The following is a 21,219-nucleotide window of genomic DNA, read 5'->3' on the forward strand; positions in this document are numbered from 1 at the left end:
TAACCATCTTGGTGGCTGTGAGCTGGTATATTGTGCTTTTGATTTTCCCTTCCCTAATGACAAGTGATATTAACCATCTTTCCATGTGCTTACTGGCCACCTGTGTATCTTTTGCAAACTATTTAAATCTCTTGCTCATTCTTAAAAACTGAATTGTAAGAGCTCTAATAGGAGTGTCTTCCCAGATACAGGATTTGCATAGTATGTTCTCTGTTTTGTTGGTTGTTCCCCTCTCTTTCTTTCCTCCCCTTCCGCAGGGCTGAGGGAGAGAACCATGGCCTCACGCACCCCGTTAAGTGCTCTAGCCTGGCCCACATCCCGTCCTTTCTACTCTTTTTGTGTCCTCTGAACCATTTTTTCACCTTCATGCAATCCAGTGTGCGGATTTCCCCCTCTGGAGTCATCTTTCAGAAACTACCACTCAATCTGAGGCCAGGCAGACGCACCTGGAGCCTTCAACCCTGCGCTGCCCGTCACTGTGGGGAGCGCTGCCGTCTTCACGGCACTGAGCCTCTTCACTCCCCAGGGTGGTTTTCAATTTCTTTTTTTTTGGTGGTTTTTTTTTCCCTCTGGTACCAGGAATTGAACTCATGACCTTGCGCTTGCCAGGCAGGCACTGTGCCACTGAGCTAAATCCCCAGCGCCTTGTTTTTCAATTTCTGACAGCCATGTTTCATCGCTTTCCATGTGCAAACCTTACACTTCTCTGACTAAGTTTATTTCTAAGCATTTTATTCTTTTTGATGCTACTGTAAGTAGAATTGTCTTTATTTCTCTCTCAGATTGTTCACTGCAGGTGAATAGATGAACAGCGGATGTTTAATATACAACCTCATATCCTGAACTCTGCTAAGCTCATTTATTAGCAGTAACATCTTCTTCACATGGCTCCGTTAGGGCTTCTATAAGTAGACGAAGCCATCTAGGAAGACACTGTTTTACTTCTGTCTTCAATTCCTTTTCTTTCTTTTTCTTTTTTTTTTTTCTGGTACCGGCAATCGAACTCACGACCTCACACTTGCCAGGCAGGCGCTGTGCGGCTGAGCTAAATCCCCAGCATCCCCCGCAACCTTTTTTTCAATTCCTTTTCTTAACTGCGCTGGCTACACCTCTAGTTGATGTGCACCAGAAGCAGTAAGAGCAAACTTCTTTCACGATCTTAGGCCAAAGGCTTCTGGGCTGCCATCAAGAATGATGAGAGCTTTGAGGTTTCATGGATGCCTTTTATTAGGTTAAGAAATCTCCTTTGTATTGCTAGTTTGCTCAGCATTTTTACCAAGAAAGAATATTGGACTCTACCAGACGCCTTTTTGTACCCACTGCATAGCAGGTGCCCTCCTCCTCCTCTATTAATGTGGGGCATCACACTGACTTTCCTATGTTGACCCAACTTTGCTTCCCTCGGATAAATCTCACTTGGTCGTGATGTATAATCCTTTTGCTACACTGCCGAATTAAGTCTACAACTTTTTGTTTAGAACTTCTGCATCTATGTTCAGAAGGAGTAAGTTACGCACTTGTCAGTTTTCTGGCGATCCCTACCCCTGCTTTGGTAGGAGGGTAAATATTATCCTCTTAAGACCTAGTCAGAATGTATGCTTGGGCAGGGGAGCAAGACTGATGAAGAAGAGAAGCGTGTATGGCTCGGAACCAAAGCTGAATGTAACTGCTAAGTACTAAAAGCAAACAGGGGCGGGGGTCCCATTTTATTTTGAAGAGACTGGTGCTAATTCTTGTTTTAGTGTTCGGTAGAATAAATCAGGGAAGCCTGCTCAGGCTTTTTATTACTGTGAGGTCTGAATACCAACCCCATCTCTTGTTACATACCCCTGTTTAGATTTTCTACTTTTTGGTAGTTAATTCTGGTTGTCTGTGTACTTCTGGGTTAACAAACTTTTGAGGTAACAGATTTCTAATACTGCATCATTAACTTACTGTTCAGGTAAGAACACAAAAACCATCTACACCTTACACGTAAAGACATGAAGTACTACACAGTGCTCTCAAAATGACTTCACCTATCTTGCAAGAATTACAATTCATGTCATCAATCACAGAACCGAGGGGAGAACACTTGGGGAGTTTTCGGGTAACCTCACTGTCTAGCACAGGGCTAACTTCCCGATGCCTGCCTGGAGGCAGCTTGCTGGTCCCTGGGACCTGGGACCAGGACCCACCGGAGCCAGTCTCTGAGAGCTGGAGTCCCAGCTTTCTTGTGCTGCCCCATCTCTTCCTGCGGTCTTTGACCACTACCTTGTGTCCAGTTTCCTTTCCCTCTCTTTTCTAATTCAACAGAAACATACAAATATATGCAAAAATACCTCACCCTTTCCTATCAAACTCTTTGTCCAAATCCTTCTGAATCATCGTCTTCTGAGCCTTGTAATGGGTTATTATTCCAATGTTTCGGAAGTTAATCTCTCTTTTTTTGTCCTTAATAAGTTTAATTATTTCCATCACCAATTTTATTTCTTGAGCATTTATATATGAGCTAAACAAAATAGGAGAAAAAGAAAAAAACATATCAAGACTCATAGTAGTTTAATTGCTAACAAGTAGCAGTGAACTAAGTTCCCACTAGAGGGAAGGGCGGGCAGACAGGTCTCATCTCTTACTCAGCCAGTTATGGCTCCGATGTTACAGTGACCACGAATGTCATGCACATCAACAAATACAAACAACCGCCCAGTGCAACATGAAGCTGCGGAGAAAGAAGTTCCAAGTCACTGAAGCTTAAGCACACACTTCTTCATCTGCTAAGACAATGACAGCCATCCTAAGAGCAAGAGAACTTACAATATGCAAATACGAACGAAGTGCTAACATGACTTAAGAGACTTGCTACTGTGCACAAACTGAGAAAGAACATCAGATACATTATTTTCCTTAATTCCCCACCACTGGGCCTAACAGCTGTGCAAGAGAAGATGCCACCCATGCAGGCAGCCGGTGTTCACAGAGAGCTGAGCAGCAGGGCCCCTGCAGCTGGCCTATGCGCACCCCCACCACGGGCCTCACCTAGCTCCCACTCCACCTGTTACCACACCGCAGCCAACCTGCAGCACCCCAGGGGACCCCTGAGGCTGGCTGTCTCCCAAGCTTTGCACACCCATCAGCTGGCCACCTGCCCTGTCCCTGAAGCCTCTGCTCCGCTGCCGCTTCTCTGGGAAGCCACTTGGAACTCTCTGTCCCAGGCTCTGCTGTCACGGGCCCCACAGCTACCACGCTGCTGCAGTCTGCTGGTGCTGCGGCCAGCCAGTCAACTCCCCTTGGGCTGGCTTTTTTCAGTACTGGGGAATGAATCCAGGACCTCTGCGCTGAGCTCCGTCAGCCCATCTGTACTGTGAGACAGGGTCAGGGCTCCAACTAGCGCTCCTCCCTCAGCCTCCGGAGGGCTGGGCTTACAAGTGCACTGAGGGCAGGGCTCCTCCTCCGTTTCTCCCGCCACCTCTTTACCTGAACCCTGACTCTGCTCCAGGACACCGCCTGCTAGGCAGTCCTGACTGGTAGTGGTGGAGGAACTTGGGTTTCCACTTATGCTGGGAGATGAGAGGCGCCCGTGCTAATAAATACTGCCCCCAGGCGGTCAATCCTCTCCTCTCACCAAAGTCCCCGGCCCCTCCCATGTTGCTGGCACCTCCCAACATCACCGCTCCTTTCCACTCTCCTTTACAGACAGCCTCCATGTCCCCTCACGCACAGCCCCAAATCCGAAGACCTGTCCCGTTTCTGTCTACTCGCCCCCTCTCTCCCCTGACCTCAGATGCATCTACTCTTCTGCCCAGCCACAACCACCCAGGATGACTGCACTCATCCAGGCAAGGATCGGGTTAGTGTCGTCTCCCTACGAGACCACAGTCCCCTCGCCACAGCCTGTGCCTGCACCCTCAGCACTGTCACCACTGCGTGTGTCTGCTCCCCTGCTGGCCTAACCCTCGCCGCTACTCCACTCAGCAGAAGCTGTGAGGGGGTGGGAAAAGTGACTGCGCCCTGGCACGAAGCACAAAGTGTGCATAGGAAACGTTTTTAACACAAATCTGAACAGAAACAACGCTGCAATTCTGAGACTACCCAAGGTGGCAAGTGAAGAGCACATACTCGTTATCCCGTCTCTCTGAGCCGTCGCTGACATCGAACACGAGGTACGGCTGAAAGGGCCAGTCTGATGAGCATCGAACAGATTCGGTAAACCTGTAAGGGAGCAGCTGCCATGAGGGTCTGGGGTGCCAGGACGGGCAGTACTGCCACTTTTGTGGGGCGGAGGGAGCTAGGGACAGTAAAGGGACAAGAGAAATCTTCTTCTATAGATGGGTACTACGAAAAGGTCCAAAATGGACGGTATTTCTGTTCTAGGGCTACAGAAAATGATCTCTAACGACTACGACAGGAAGATTACTCAAAATACAGTGAATGGAAAAAAGGTTAGCCACATAACACTATCTATAGTCCACCTTTTAAAGAATTTTAAAAAGAGAACAAATAAAAAATATGCATGAAAGGCCTGGCGGGTGGGCAGTGGCAAAGCACCTGCACAGCAAGGGTGACGGCCTGGGCCCTCCCCCAGCTGAGGGAAGGTATGCCAATGCCTCTTTCCGGACAGTATAAATACAGTGACTTCGCTCTCTCTGCTTGTCTGCATCTGATCCAGCTAACACTGAAATTATTAAAATGTTTTGTGACAAGACTTAAGAACACAGTAAAATGGTTATTCTTCCTAAGCAGTGAAGCCTATAAACACAGTAAGCCTGCAAGTCATGAAGGAACCTACTTATGTGTTTTCAAGCTCTTGTTATAAATGTAATTGGAAGGGAAGAGGCATATGTCCGGGTGCATCCTGTACTGAACGGTGAGCTGCACAACTGGCAGTCTGCCGATCGTGTTCTGCTCCACATTCTCCTCCAGCAGTTTGCAGAAGCGCGCCATCATTGACTGGTCGTAGCCATAGTCCTGTGCTTTCTGTGGAGGAAAACAAAGCAATCCTCTCGAGTGATCTGCTTAGACCTGCTTCTGCGATTAAAAACATGACCTCGCCCTAACACATCTCTGGCTAGGCTCAGGGGGCAAACTACATGTAGATTTGAAGAGCTGCACTAGGGTGCACGCTCCACTCTTCTCTGCAGACACCCACCAGTCGTCCTTCCACACACAGAGGCTTTCACTCAGCGAGGGGTGTGCTTCTGGCTACTCCTCAGCACAGTTGTGCACCTGTGCTCCGATGTTGTATGCAGAACTGTGCAATCATTTTAAGTAATTCCGGTCAAAAAACGCTAACAAGAACAAAAATCATACACACTCATTCCACAACTGAAAAGAAATGCTTTGAAAATGATCTGTTCTCGCCAGGCATGGGGGCGCACGCCTGTAATCCCAGCACTCGGGAGGCTGAGGCAGGAGGATCGCTGTGAGTTCTAGACCAGCCTGGGCTACCAAGTGCACTGCTCAAGGCCAGCCTGAACTGCAGAGTGAGACCCTGTCTCAAAAAAAGAACAAAAAATTCAAAATAAATAAATAAATAAAAAGAAAATGATCTGTTCTCTGGGATTATAAGAGCAACATTGTATAAATTATATATTAGAGCTGGGAACTGGGGCACACATCTATGATCCCAGCACTCTGAGAGGATCAGGCGGGAGGATCTCAAGTTTTAGGCTAGTCTGGGCAACTCAGCAAGACATCCTGTCTCAAAGAAAAGGAGGGGGTAGGGATGTAGCTCAGGGGTAAAGCGCTTGCCTATCATGTGCAAGGCCCTGGGTTCAACCCTCAGCACTGCAAATAAGAAAAAAATTATGTATTGGTAAAATCCATTTTATTACATTTCAAAACCACTATCTAGGCTTATTCAGGTCACCCCACACAGCTACTGGACACTCATGTGCATTATCAACACAGTTTAATGTGACTGAACAAAAGGGCAGCCTGGGCCTCGGTCTGGGTGCTTCTCTTCCCACAGGATGAGTTTACAATTAGTTTCTTCCCTTCTGCCACCTTCACTTCAAATGATACAAGGGGCACATTTTCTTGTACTACAGGACAGATTATTCCAAATTGGAAATGTACTCCAAAATAACCTTTTTCTAACATCTTCATCAAATTATGCATATTTAAATATTAATGAGCAGGCTGAGACTCTTTTCTTGCTTTCGTGTTACTGAGATAACCAGACACACCCTTTCAGGTATCCTGTGCGCACGGCCAGCCCTCGGGGAAAGCCTCGCCACAGTGGGTGCCTCCACGCAGGCGGGCTTCCCATCTGCAGGCACAACAGGAACAACGGGACATGCACAGCCATTTTTACTATTAAAACTCAAGTGGTGTGTCTCTTTGCTCAGCCATTCCCTACTTTTCCCTCCAAATTATGAGATAATGATGCAAAAAAGAGCCACCTTCTGAAAAACAAAAAGAGCCCCCTTCAACCTCACCCTGAGAACAACTCACCATGGAAATGACCGTCGGGGGGAGCTGCTTAGGGTCTCCTACCAGGATGAGCTTGTTACAGCGGTGGATGAGCGGCGTCAGAGTCTCGACCTCACAGGACTGCCCAGCCTTGGAAGAAAGCACAGCAGGCAACATAAAACACCATCTCAATCTCTGCTGCTCACTGATCCATAGGTGACTTACCTACTTCGCTCAAGTTCTAGTCATTCAGAAAAGTACCACATTTTTACATGAAAGTACAATTTTTTCATCAGAAAATCAAATATCCCAAACCAAACCAAACTCTCTAAATACAATTTAGAAAAAAAAATTCAACATGTGCTGTGAAATCAGCCACCACAGTGCACTCCAGGTGGGGAGCAGCCCAGGTCAGAAAGCTGCACAGGCCCCAGATCTGCGGTCTCGGTTCCTGCTGAGCGTGGTGCTGACAGAACTTTCTCGCCTCTGAAGTTCTTTTAGGAACTCATCTCTGAAGGGCAGCTGTTACAATAGCTGTGTCTAGGTTCCTCCCCAGCTTCCTTCCTCCTTTCTCAGTAGGCCTCTTCAATCAGCAGGTTCAACTTTCTCTTTAATTCAATGACATTTTAATTATTTCATCACTCAGTTTTTGGTTCATTTTGGTGATTACTGGCTTTGAATTTATTTTTTAATGTAAGTATCTACAGGGCATGACTGATAGCTCTTGTATCTCCTCCACTGATTCTCTGTCTCCTGCTCCGTTCCTCTGGTCTTCTGACTTCATTCTGGCAAACAGTAAGTACCTGCTAAGGGGTACTTAGTGACTCATCTAGGAACAACTGATATTGTTCAGTTCAACTGGAAATACTGACCCAAAGCTGTCCAGAGTCAGAAGTCATTATAATACGTAACTATAAGTAACCTAGAGACAGATGATTTAAGGATTTAAGCACATAGGAGGATGTGCACAGTTTATACACAAGTACTTCAAAAGGCACCCAGAGATATTTCAAGCAGGAGCTAATCACTCAGCAGGGATTTTGTTAGAAACGATTAGGCATCTTTAAAACTGTAATCTCAATAATGGAAAAGCAATTTTAATCAAGGGGGGCACCATTAGCAGCATATTTCAACCTAAGAGAATACACATATTCTGTATATATATACACAGAATAAAAGGTAAAAATCAGATGTTAAAAACCATTTTATTAAGTGGTCAGCAACCACAGTTCACCTAAGACTTCTCACAGCACTATTCAAAATCATATGGCCAGCATCTCACTGACCTCATCAACAATGACGCAACTGAAGGGGACACCTCCTTGCCCCCGAAAAGCGGACTCCAGCAGTAAACCTCCACTCGTGCTCAGTGTGCAGCAGATGATGTGGGACTCTAAAATAATGATACTCTGGGTTTTCTGTGGGCGCCCTTGAACCTAAGAGAACAAAGTGAGGTCAGTCATATTTAGTTGTACATAAATTCTTACCTATGATAAGCTTCTTTTTACTATAAAACAATCACCATTTACTATATGACAAAAATTAAGTACAACTTTGGGGTAAACATCACATCTAGAAGATATCAAACAACATCCAAGATAATCAGTAACTATCAAAAAGCACAAAGTACTGGATAGGCTAAGCTTAAAATGTAATGCAACCCTGTTTTAAAAGATTAGGGTTTAATGTGGTCAAAGTAGATAACAATCCTTTTGTAGACCGATGTATACAGGCAAGTAAGTAAGTAGAGATTATATAACTGTACTAAAGTGAAACAATTTGAGTGAGACCTGAAATAGAAATAAACTTGAAAGTACACACACGACATAATACTATTCTTTGTTTTATAAAAGTTCACACACACACACACACACACACACACACACACACACACACACACAGAGCTATCACTAATAAAAATTCCTGTGTAGCCAGGCATGGTGGCCCACATCTGTAATCCCAGCACTTGATAGGTAGAGGCAGGAGGTTCACTGTGAGCTCCAGGTCAGTCTAGCCTAAATAAGTGAGTTTAAGGCCAGCCAGAACTATATAGTGAGACCCTGTCTCAAATTTTCTCTGTCTCTCTGTCTCTGTCTCTCTCTCTGTCTCTCTGTCTCTCTCTCTCTCTCTCTCTCTCACACACACACACACACACACACACACACCGTGTACCCGAAAAATATTTTATTTCCGCAGATGAAAAACAACTGTGGTCTACTTTATGCAATGTACTAAGATGAAAGCAAGATGAACAATACAACGCATACTAAATTCACTTAGGGCCCAAATGAGTAAGTTGGGACTGATCAGACATTCTGTTTGCCTATTTCTGCTAATGAGAAGTGGCACTGCTGAATCGCTGCATCTGTGTCCTGCCAGCCATGGTTCCAATGCCTGTGTGTGCACAGTGAATGCACCACAGGACCCCTCTCTTCTCAGCTTTCTCATGAGGAAACTGCCAAGCATGATTCATTCAGTGGTGCACAAAACATGTATGATGAGCAGCGGAGAACAATACTTGTGAACAATGGACTTCAGTTTGAAAATTTTCGTATGAAGTTTTCACATAATGTTCAGTGTAAATAAACTGTGAATGGAAGTATGCATTAAATTCAACTAGATCTCAGCTCAAAAATCCTACTAACACCCTCAATTGCTACTTCTCTGCCCTTGGACCTGTTTGATTTCATTAGGGCAGCATTTTGATCTTTTGGACACAACTGGCTCAGCCTAGCTTCAATTAGTCTAATTCCTATCTGATATTTTTGCAGTTAAAGAACATGGAGGAACAGCTAAGTAGTCAGCTCTCTCTGTATCTGTGGATTCCACATCTGTGAAATCAGCCAACCACAAAGTAAAATACATTTTGCGGGGCGGGGAGGGGAGGGAATGCATCTGAGCTAGGTGTGGTGACACACACCTATAATCCCAGCTACTTGGGAGGCTGAGGCAGAAGGATCACAAGTTCGAGGCCAGCATGGGCAACTTAGCAAGAGTCTCTCAAAATAAAATTTAGAAAGTGCTGGGGATGGAGTTTGGCATTCCCTGGTTTCAATCCCCATACCCAACCCCCCCAGTACTTTACTATCCAAGCCTTACACTGTTCCTCTACTTACAGCTAGACTGGAACACTGGAGGGCCCACAGTTGCTTCCAAAAACTCACCCATTGGCTTTCTTTCTTTTTAATAGGGAAAACACCTACAAGCCTAGTTCTGCCAACTAGTCATCTGATAGCAACTAGAAATGTTTTCTGCCATGAGTGGGATACTTCACAAATTAAGAAATAAAAACCAAAATAATGCCACAGGTGAACTACTCACCTCTTTAATTTTAGAAGCAAGTTCTTGCCTTTCTTTGGAAACTTTAGCAATTTGTTCATCTAATTCTTGCCTCTGGAAAAAATCAGAACGTTATTAACTAAAACTGCTAAGCAGTGATAATGCTTTCTCATGCACTGCTCCACACCTTGAGAGTCAACAGTATCTTTCCCAGTGCAAAGCTTGCCACCCCAGCCTGTTTTCTCTGACCCCTCTTTGCACTACTGTGCAAGATGCTATTCTGTCAGCGTGTGAGGCGGAGATCTTTGTCTGCTCGGCACTCCAAGCTGTGGGGTGCCCCTCCATTCCTCACTCCTAGGCAGTTCAAATGAGGCTGTCAATCATACCCCAAGCATTCTTCCAGCTACAGGGAAGAGTCCACAATACAGACTGGCAAATCAGGGAATCCACTCCCTTAAAGAGAGGGACTAGACCTGCCAGACTACACCAGGGACTAATTAGACTGCATCCTTGGAACTGACGCATAGCTGAGACACTTTCTGTGGGGTTTCGAAGCTGGGACGGTGCAGCCCAGAAATGCTGGCACTTGTCTTCTCCTGAAGAAGAAGTCCATGACAGAGAAAGACAAATCAAATATGGAGATATCATTTGGTCTCTGGATCTAGCTATACTAAAGCTGACATATATAAGCCAGTAAATTCCCTTTTCATTTTATCAAATTTAAACTGTGTTTAACGTGCATAAATTCAGCATAGCTTTAATATAATTTAATATAATTGGGCCTGTGTGCCAAATCCAACACAATTTGCTTTTATAAATAAAGTTTTATGGATTATATATTACCTGTGGCAGCTTTTGAACTAGAACAGAACTGAGTAACTGCAACAGAGACCATATGGCCTACAGAGAGCACAGTATTTATTTTCTTGCTCTTTATGAAAAATGTTTGCTAACCCACTGATGTAGGGCATACCACTTTAGTATAAATTTTCATATATGAATGATGCCATTCCCCAATGCATGAATGGGATCAAATACTTATCTGCTAGTTTACGTACCTATGCATAACTACTGACAGACTGGAGTTAAGAAATGCTTAGATACCTGTTTTTCCCGTCCACCTCGGCATAAAGCTCGCTGACGGGAAAGCTCATCCAGCTGATGATCTAGAAACTCCTTTCTTCTATGCATCTCCTGAACATGAGAAGGCAAGTCTTTTTCTAATAAAAACAAAAATAAAGAATTACCCATTCATTGTAGCTAACACCACAAGAAGGAAAACTAGCTCTCAAAGCTAGGATGCTTCTAGGATTTCCAAATTACCTTTAGTGCCCAAGTCACTTTTTTGCTACAGAAAAGCAAAAAAAAAAAAAACAAACAACAACCAAAAAAACAAAAACACAGTAGTACGGGTTAGGTGTCGTGGCACACGCTTGCAGTGCCAGCACTCAGAGGCAGAAGTAGGAGGAATGCAAGTTTAAATCTAGTCTGGAAATCTCAGCAAGGACCTTAATTCAAAATTAAAATTAAACTTAAAAAAAAAAAAAAGAGAATGGCTAGGGGCACAGGGCTCAGTGTGAAGGCTCTAGGTTTAACCCTCAGTATCTAAAAAGCAAAAATAATACCCCTGTCCTCCAGCACACACCCAAAACACACTAGGTGTGTATCAGGTTCATTACTTACTCATTCTGTGGTTCACTTGGCTGTCCAAACTGAATTTTAGGACCTCATTGTTAATAGATTTTTCTGGACCCAGTCGTACTAAATTTATATCTCCACAGTTTCCTGTTGATAAAAGTCACACTTAAAGATTAATGAAGACACTGCCAATACATCCTAACCAGGCAAGGGGGGCTACTGTCACTGCCAACTAGGTACCAGGAAGAGCAGTGAAGCCTTCTTATACATGAGGTATTCTGTTAACAGCCTTCTATGACAACTGCTTCCCTTCTATGTAACATAAGCCAGGCAGTCATATAAACACTGTAGAGCTGACATTCTACTATACTAGTATTTTTCAAATTATGTCCTGTGTACCACTGCATGACCAAAACAGACTTGGAAAATGGTGAGTTAAAATCAAGCAGTTTTCTTAACCACAGAATATGGCACTTCGAGGATCTTCTTAAGAATGTATTTGAATCTCTAAAGCAGTATCTTATTTGACCATCAAATCCTCTGATACAACATACACAATTCTGAAACTATGCTCCATATTACACTGCTACTCCAGATTCAGAAGGACACGAGACGACAGAAACTCCAAAATCTATAAACAGTATTTAGCCTACCTGCTTGCTAGCCACATTTTTATTTCAGGTTACCACATCTCATTAATCTACAAATTTCCCACTGTGTCACCAGGCTGAGCTCCAACGGTCACGCAGAATTCACCAGCACCTAGCTGTCCGACACACTACACCCATACCTGTTCTGTCTCTATGTCTATCTCCCTCCACCAAATGTGGAGTCCCACGAAGACAGGCAGAACAGTGGCTGACACGTGTTCAGCACATACATGCAGAATAAAACCCTTATTCATACAGTTATCTACAGCATTAGTTTTGACCTTGTTCAAGTTATTCTCCTAGATATGAAGCCATACTTTATGGCCATCATTTACTTGAGGGTCCCAAAACTACTTCACTTGCTCGCGCTCTCACCTGAAGGGTAGATGAGATGATTGGAGACCCACCTACTTTACCCAGAAATGCGCCTTAAGTCGTAACAGACACCCTTCACACGGCAGTGAGCTCACAAACTGTAAGAGAAATTCCCAGGGGCCAAAAGTGAAGAGAGCGTGACCCAGGCCTGCAAACACCAGAGGTGCTGTAGCTTCCCAGAGTGAGCAGCGTGTGAAGGAGCGTTGCTTCGGTGTCTGTCTTACTGTGAGTCAACATCTACTGAGGTATAAAATGCATTCAGTACGCGGACAGGTACCTATCACCCTAAAAAATGTAGACAGATGTTCCTGTAACAGGAGCCTGGATTTCAATGCCCAAAAGAAGGCGAAGGGACAGGGAAGAGGTGGAAGAGTAAAGAGGAAGCGTACCTCTCTAGGCCTGAGCCTTGCTGAGGAAAAAACCAATTTCCTGTAAGACTTTCCATGTACGCGTCTACACACAGGCGCATTTAGGGAATATATATCCATTACAAAGGAGAAAGGGGATCCACCCACAACTACAGTTAAGATTTTAAAAAATGAGAACATAACGCACATGAAACCCTAAGTTAAAGTAGAAAACTTTCTCAAAAAATTTACTTTACAAACTTATGCTGTTGAAATACAAAATAAAACAGTACTAAAAACAAAATAGGTAGTCTGTCTTAAACATTCCAAAGGGGAGAAAAGTTCTCCTCAATTTATTTTTTTGGTGGTAGTGCGGACTGAACATCTCTAGCCCTCCTTTTTTTTTTTTTTTTTTTTTGAGACAGGATCTCACTACGCAGTTCAGGCCAGCCTTGAGCGCACTTTGTAGCCCAGGCTGGCCTCGAACTCCCAACAATCCTCCTGCCTCAGCCTCCCGAGTGCTGGGATTACAGGCGTGTGCCACCATGCCCAGCTAGCTAGCCCTCATTTTTAAAAGCCTGTGCAGCTTCAGTACTCAAACTAGACAAAGACATTTGCAATGACAAAAGTGACACGCTGGCTCAGTTTAGGAAGCAGTGAGAAGTGAAATACCTTCACTTCTGGATACCAGCGGAAGACCAGTGTTTTTTTATAAACATCTAAACCTTGGCCTACAGTATGAGCTTCACTTTTCATTGAAACACAGTACACTGCCACACATCACACAAGTGACACCAATTTCACACGGTACTTCCCTCACAACCCAGCCTCTGACCTCCTCCACTGTAGCTGACATGCGCTGATTCCAGCTGGATCACTGAACTAGCTTTACCACACACTCGTGGTCACCATCCACCACTGGGAAAGCTCTACCCTAGAAAGCTGCATGTGTGTATGAAGAGACGCAGCTACGAATGCTGTGCCTTTAACACAAAGTATGCTGCTGCTGAGCACACTTCATTTATCCATGGCAGAAACCACTTTTATACTTGTACTAGAGAAATACACGCAAGTATAGAAATGCTCACTTCATAAAGTTTGAAATAAAAGCCTAACAAGAACCCACATTTCCACCAATGGACCATGAACAAATTGTGAACGCATATACGCGAGATAAGCTATAGCTGTTAATGTGAATGGCTAGAGCCACTCATAAATCCACCAATCCTGCGAACATAATGGTACGGGAGGTTTGAAAAGTAAATGGGTTGTTGGGCGTGGTGGCGCATGCCTATAATCCCAGCATTCAGGAGGCTGAGGCAGGAGGATTGTTGGGAGTTCGAGGCCAGCCTGGGCTACAAAGTGAGCTCAAGGCCAGCCGGAATTGCATAGCGAGACCCTGTCTCAAAACAAAACAAAACAAAACAAAACAAAACAAAACAAAACAAAACAAAACAAAACAAAACAACAAAAGTAAATGGGTTTTACATAGAGGTACACATGTAGTGTGTGATTCCCCAGTGTCTCTCTGGTACCTGGTGTTGCCATATAGTGTCTGGTCAACAGGAAATAACGTAGAGGTGCAACTGGCAGTATCTAGGAACTACCTTTAAACTATGGCTAGTATGCTCCTTTTGTTGATTCTTCATCTTTCCTCATCCTTGGTACATGTGGTTACTGGAGCTGTGGCAACTGTTCCTAATCATGAGGTCCACTAACAGTGGACTACACCACAGAAGACTCTAGGGACCAGGGACTCTGGCACCAGTCCTCAACTATCAACCTGTGGGTTTTCCAATGGGAAAGAAACTTCCATCATAGCTAAGCCACCATATTTAGAATCTCTATTATTTGCAACTGCATCTAATCCTAATGGGCAAAAGGTAGTATCAGGTATCCTCAGGAGAAACCCAAGACATACTATAAACTGGGAAGACAAGACATACTATAAACTGGGGAAGTAAGAAAACACAAAGCTGAAACAAAACCACTCAAAATGAGTGATGTAAGTCAGCGCGAACAGACATGATGTCACATCTTCTCTCAAGCTCCTGCACCACCTTGGTAATGCTTCCATTATGTGATTTCCACGGAAACAGCTAGCTGCTCCTACCTAACATCTCTGCACTTCACTCTCCCTACCATGACACAGACAGCAAGGTTATCTAACCCCCACCTCTCAGCGTTATTCTGAGGATCATCCACCACAGTAAGCACACAGGAACTACCAACAAGGATTACCTGCACAGCCTCCACAAAGCCAACGCCTAGTGCGACCCTCATCTTGCATCAGCCCCTGCTGCCTAGGCTCTTTAGTCACTAAGCACCTGCCCTCAATGGAGTGCCAGGCAGTGTTCAGGGAGGCGGGGAACCGTGGGGAACTGCAGTGATCAGATCAGAAGCCTGACTTCATGGACCTGCGTAGAGGCCAGCTGCACTCAACTGTCTGAAGGTCTCCTGACCTACTCCTTTCTACAGTTACCTCTGCTTAAGTCCCTTCCTCTCTCCTATCACATGGCTAATTCCTAACTGCTCTTCAGGTTTCATCTGGGACCTCATTTCCTCCAAAAGCCCTCCTTAAAGGCCTGCACATGACTGATTCACAGGTCTGCTGTCTGAGGTGTCCGGCAACACCCATGCGTTAGTCCTATAACGGAAGTTACAACTCTATACCACAAATGCTCGCTAACCCATGCATTTTCTCACTAGACTCTGTCACCTTGAAGCATTCACTGTTGAAACCTCAGGTTTGGCACAGTGCCTGGCGCAGGATACATGCACAATAAAATACTGCTAAATCGATCAACAGGTACCTGAGGGCCACAGCCCCAAACTAAGACTGGCTTCTTACCATCATCATTCAAGGCTGCCCAACACTTACTAAACACTGAAAACAAGAAAAAGTATCATACCCAAAGGATTCTTCTTGTCTTTACATTTTTCTTTGAATTCGATGATAATTTTTTTCATAAGTTCATCAACAGCTGCATTGGAAGGCGCACACACAAGGACACGGTTCTGTTTGATCTTGGCATTGGAGTTTTCATCTGAATGCCCACCTCTCTGGTTCTACAATTTGCCACATACCAAATAAAAAACGACAAAAATACTGATGAGCTCTACTACATAGTTTTTAAGTTTTTCTCTACTTCCATGTATGTCAGAAAGTTCTCATAATACCGTTAAAAATAAATACCATAAAAGCATCTACACCTTTCACTGACACTAAAATTACCTTGCTTGACATTTTATCACCCAGGTTCTGAGCCTTACTTTGCCATCTATGGTCCTTCCTCTAATCAACACTCTGTCCAACCAACACCCCGTCCATTTCAGGTGGACTCCTGCATTACTGTGACCTATCGTGGAAGCTGAGACCACTACATCCTAGTCCTAGGGTCTGTTTCACACCAAATGGCGTTTTCTGATCTTTTTACTTTTCATACACTTGTTTCTCTCTCCCTGATAGTTTAAAAAATATGAAGGGAAGAGGCACATGAACACTTACAGGCCAGTTAACTCAAGAAGAGTCAAATGATGTGCCCTGGTCACAGCTCCAGCGTCCTCCTGGCACACTCACCTCTGTTAGTAAGTAGAAGAGGAGGCCAACGATAGTTTTTGATTTTCCTGTTCCAGGCGGTCCATGAATCAGACAGATTTTGGCAAAGGATGGTGAGTGTTTCACCATGGCATACGCAGTTTCTATTGCCTTTTTTTGCTCTTCATTGAAATCTTTCAGGTAGGCAATCTATACAACAAGACATTTGTGAGAACAAGTTGTTTCTTCTGTAGTGACATATGAAAGACAATAAAAATCATCTGTTTGAACTTCATCCAAGGTGTGTTATGCAAAAGCTTAGGTTATGCCCAGGAAAGACCTCAGAGTGATCTTTAAGAATCACTTTCATTACTGGAAAGAAAGCTACTTAAGTCTCAGGAGGTCGTAGCAGGACAATCACTGTGAATTTGAGGCCAGCCTGGGCTACAAGGTGAGCTCAAGACCAGCCTGAACTATTATAGTGAGACCCTGTTTCAAAACAAAAAAAACAAAGCAAGCAAGCAAGCAAGCTGCTTACTGGTTAATAATTTGTGTCTATAGTTTTCAGCGCACTTACAAATACTACAACTATGTTTTTGTAACTGTTACCAGAGGATCACAATAAATTTCACTTACTAATCTGTATTTTTCTTCAATTATTCTTTGTGAGTTTTTCCATTTGATAAATTCTCTCTTTAGACAGTAAAAGTACTTCATCAGTCTTTTCTAACGTGATGTGTGGAAAAACTATGTATTTCAGGGTCAGAACGGAAACTAAACTTCAATTTTATTTCAAGCTATGTCACTGTAAACCCTTCATCTTTCAGAGGCTCAACAGCTATCATTTATTAAATTTTGGATTCCTTAAAAGCTAAGATCTGACCGAGATAAGTCAAAATGAAACCCCAACAAAGAAAGGGTTCAAAACTTGTGGTCTCCAGTTGCATTTCTGTGTTCACTTCCGGGAATTCATATATCACTCTTATGGTGTAAAAGACTTGTTCACACAAGATGACAGCTTCATCTTTGCATCTGCAGCAACACCAGTCCATTTCACAACAGTCCTGAAACGCAAAACTAACTCATGAAACCTGACATTCCTATTCCTGAATTCTTATCACCTAGCAACACAGGAGCAGGATGTTGACCTAACACCTTAAGGCCATTCCTCCAGCACACCAATGTGCCGGCAGCTCTTTTTTGTCCTGTTTCTTTTCTTGAGGTAAGCCGACCAACTCAGTCATATACTTTGCAATATTAAGCAAAAATTAAAATCTAAACACAATACTTTAACATCTGGACATACCATTTTCTGACTTTTCTGGGTACATAATCCGTACTCACAATTCTCTCAGATGTTGTAGTCAGCAAATCTTTGGTACAGAAGTCCATGGGGTTTGGGTTCAGAATAGCTCTGGCCAGCTGGTTCCGACCACTCAACAGAGACATGGCTTTCAGCTTCCTTTGTGTAGTTACCAGAGAACTGATTACAATGCATTTCATATGTTCATTTAAATTGGCTCGAAAATTATCTTGAGTCTGAATGGAAAGGGAACACTCAGATTTTCCATTACGCACTATTATCAAGAAGGAGAAAAAATAATTTCAGTTACCACTGAATAATGTTGTCCGGTTAAGGTTCTTCAGAATTAGGTATTTTGTATGATACGTTATTTAAACAAATCACTCCATCAGGCAATGTTCTTGTTCTCCACAGACTAGACTATTTTCTAGAAGAGGGAGCAGGATGCTAAATAAACACATCTGATGGTGCTGAGTGCTGTGGACAAGGCTGAGAAGGGGTGTGGCGTATGCAGGCTGGTCACGGAGAGTCTCCCTGCTCAGACGACAGTGAGCGGAGAATGAGGAGAGTCAAGTCTTTATGAAGGAATGAAGAGTGCTGCAGGTGAAGGATTACCAGCTACCAAGCCCAGGAGAAGATGTGTGAGGACTATCTCAGACACGAGGAGAGGGCGAGGGTAGCAGAAAGGAAAAGGGAGAAGAATACTAGGTGATCTAGAGATTCAAATGAGACTACTGTATTTTACAGACCTTTGCAGACCATGGTAATGACTCTGGATCCTATTCAAACAGAGCTAGCTGGGAATCCACAGAGTGGGCTGTGAGTAGGGAAGTAGTATGTTCTACTTCAAATATTAAAAACAAATCACTCTCACTGTAAAGAAAAAACTGGAAGCCGGGTGTGGTGGTGCATGCTTGTAATCCCACCACTTGGAAGGCTGAGGCAGGATGGTTGTAAGTTCAAGCCCAGCCTGGGAAACAGAGTAACCTAGTGAGACCCAATCTCAAAATAAAAAAATACAATAACTGGAAATATAGCTCAACGCAAAGGCCCTTCAATTCTCATTACTGAGGAGGAAAAAAGAAGGCATAGCAAATAGATGCCTTTCAAATGGTCTGTGCAGTAACAACCCAACAGCAGACGAAGGAACGTACCAGATGAGGGTATTACACAAAAAAGCTTTTCAATCATAAGGCTAGGGAATAAAGGCAGGACCTTGAGTCTAGGGAAACTAGAAAGGCACTTTGAATGGCAACAGCAGACACTTGCTCGGTAAATGTGCAGCAAATACAAAGCTAGGGAAGCACATTTCGAAGCAAGTGGGAAGATGGGCTTGTAAGAGGTACCTTGGTTCAGGAACTGAATTTGCTCCACAGTTCTGGAGAAGATGGCCCCATCTGTGTTTGTGTGGTCATGTTTGTCACCCAAAAGAAGAGTTCACAGACACAAACAAAATTTTGCCAGCTTGTTTGTGAACCAAATCATTTGCAAAGAAAAGTGTTTGTGAACCAAGGTACCACTGTGTCTGATAAATTCTCTGTCAATGCCTCATTATCTACTTACTGACTGAAGTGCGGCGAAATCTGTGGATGTAACCACAATGATATTCATAGGGCTCTTGAATGCAATGTCTCTCTCTATCGTTCTCTCCATTTAATCCCTCAGGAATGAGAAACACCAAATCATTTTCCTTTGGATGAAACTGTTTAGCCAGGTCACACTCCTTGAGATACACTACAAAACAAGAAGTCAGCATTTACAGAACTCGAACGATTATTTTAAATTAGATTAGCTTAATAGAAATCCAATCCTTGGCAGGCATGGTGGCGCATGCCTGTAATCCCAGCACTCAGGAGGCTGAGGCAGGAGGATTGCCACAAGTTCGAGGCCAGCCTGGGCTACACAGTGAACTCAGGCCAGCCTAAACTGTTCAGCGAGACCCTGTCTCAAAAAAAAAAAAAAAAAAGACATTCAACCCTTGGAATAGGTCCAGAAGCACAAGCCCTAGTGGACTGTATGTACTTTAAAGTGACAATCTCATGCAATAAAAATTTTAAAATATTGACTACAAAGTATTATAAAATTTTTCTTTAAAATTGCTATAAAGCTAAAATAGATAAAATCATAATATTTAGAAGTAGCTGATACATTTTATTTCCCTGAGGTTTATTCTGGCTTTTAATCAAGAGATTCTCTCATTGTTACCCACTTTCAAAATTGCAGGAAAAAATTTGGAAATGGACACAAGTACACGTAAGAACTGAATTTACTGATGGTATTTTAAACAAAGGGGACAGATAGGTGTAAACTACATCGGATTTGGAAAACAGTGAGCACTAGAATAAAGACATTCGGTACCAACTGCTGAACTCAGCAATCACACACTGCGCTGAAACACTAAGCACTGGGACTAGGCAGACTGCAACAGTAAATCAGAAACACCAGGCGAGAGAGCTGTACCCTGAAAAACATAAAACATGCTGAGAGAAACGAAGGATGGCAAGGGGTGGTGGCACACATGTATAACCCAAGCTCCCTGGGAGGCTGAGGGAAGAGATCACAGGTTCAAGGCTGGCAGGAGCAGTTTAGCAAAACCTTGTCTCAAAATAACAAAGGACTGGGATATAGTTCAGCGGTAGCACACTTCTCCAGCATGTGTGAGGCCCTGGTTCAATCCCCAGCACTACAGAAAAAAATGAAAAAACTAAAGACAGTCTAAATAAACGATAAGAGATACACAAATCAAAGAGACTTGAGTCCTTCTCCCAAAATAAATCTTTAATTCCAAAGCAATTCCTGTCAAATAGCAGGAAGCATTTTTGTAGAAATTTACAAACTGATTTTAAAATGTATATAACACAGAAAAGAATTTTTTGTTCAACAAACTGGAAGACTTAAACTTTCAGATTTCAATACTTTTTATAACATCAATCAAGAAGATGTACTGTACTGGTATTAGGTACATACATAGATGAAGAGAATAAAGTGCCCCTAAAATACCTCCCATCCAAGGTCAACTGAGATTCTGACAAGTGGGCCAAGCTTATTCAATGGGGGAAGGGATAGTCTTTTCCACAAATATCCCTAATACTGATATCTGTGTTAAAAAACAAACAAAAATTCTCAATCCTTACATCATGTCATACACAAAAATAAAACTTGAAAATGGTCATCAACATGAACATGAAAAAGTACAAAACTTAGGAGAAATCAACTATGACGTTGGATTAGGCAAACACATCTTACAACATAAAAAACATGAATTATGAAAGAAAAAACTGATAATGTATATATCATCAAAATAAAAACTGTTCCTCTTCAAATGACACTGCAGGGAAAATTAAAAGGTAATCCATAGGCCAGGAGAAAGTATTTTTAAAATACAATCTAATCAGTTTTCTCCAGAATATATAAGAAATGCCTTCAACTCAAAAAGAAGAACAGCCAACTAATGATGGAAAGGCTGCGAATCTGAACTCAGCCTGCAGAATTTAGCAAGACTTTGCTTTTTTTTTTTTTAATCACAAAATATAAGTTTAATTACACTTTTAAACTTAAAAAAGGAAAGTACCAAGAAAACAAAAATAACTCCTCAGGTAAGACTTGCCATTTTATATAATGTAACTTTTTTCTAAGTTCTAGAAACATAGCTGAAGTTTTAGAACATATACAGACACTTAGAAAAAGACTCACTAA

General features: G+C 43.1%; 1 protein-coding gene across 1 annotated transcript in view; it reads right to left on the bottom strand.

Annotated features, from left to right (window-relative positions):
* Setx (senataxin) overlaps positions 1 to 21,219 on the bottom strand; it is a gene marked incomplete at its 5' end in the record, with an annotated part of 57,702 nt that overhangs the window by 8,399 nt on the left and 28,084 nt on the right. The window contains 12 exon segments of the mRNA XM_005408377.2: positions 2,327 to 2,491; positions 4,099 to 4,191; positions 4,769 to 4,956; positions 6,436 to 6,543; positions 7,680 to 7,829; positions 9,715 to 9,786; positions 10,777 to 10,892; positions 11,356 to 11,457; positions 15,595 to 15,751; positions 16,263 to 16,430; positions 17,565 to 17,797; positions 19,087 to 19,257. Of these exon segments, the coding sequence (XP_005408434.2) occupies positions 2,327 to 2,491; positions 4,099 to 4,191; positions 4,769 to 4,956; positions 6,436 to 6,543; positions 7,680 to 7,829; positions 9,715 to 9,786; positions 10,777 to 10,892; positions 11,356 to 11,457; positions 15,595 to 15,751; positions 16,263 to 16,430; positions 17,565 to 17,797; positions 19,087 to 19,257 (1,723 nt within the window).

This window comes from Chinchilla lanigera, unplaced genomic scaffold (genome assembly GCF_000276665.1).
Source record: "Chinchilla lanigera isolate Chin_1 unplaced genomic scaffold, ChiLan1.0 scaffold00112, whole genome shotgun sequence".
Lineage (NCBI taxonomy): Eukaryota > Metazoa > Chordata > Mammalia > Rodentia > Chinchillidae > Chinchilla > Chinchilla lanigera.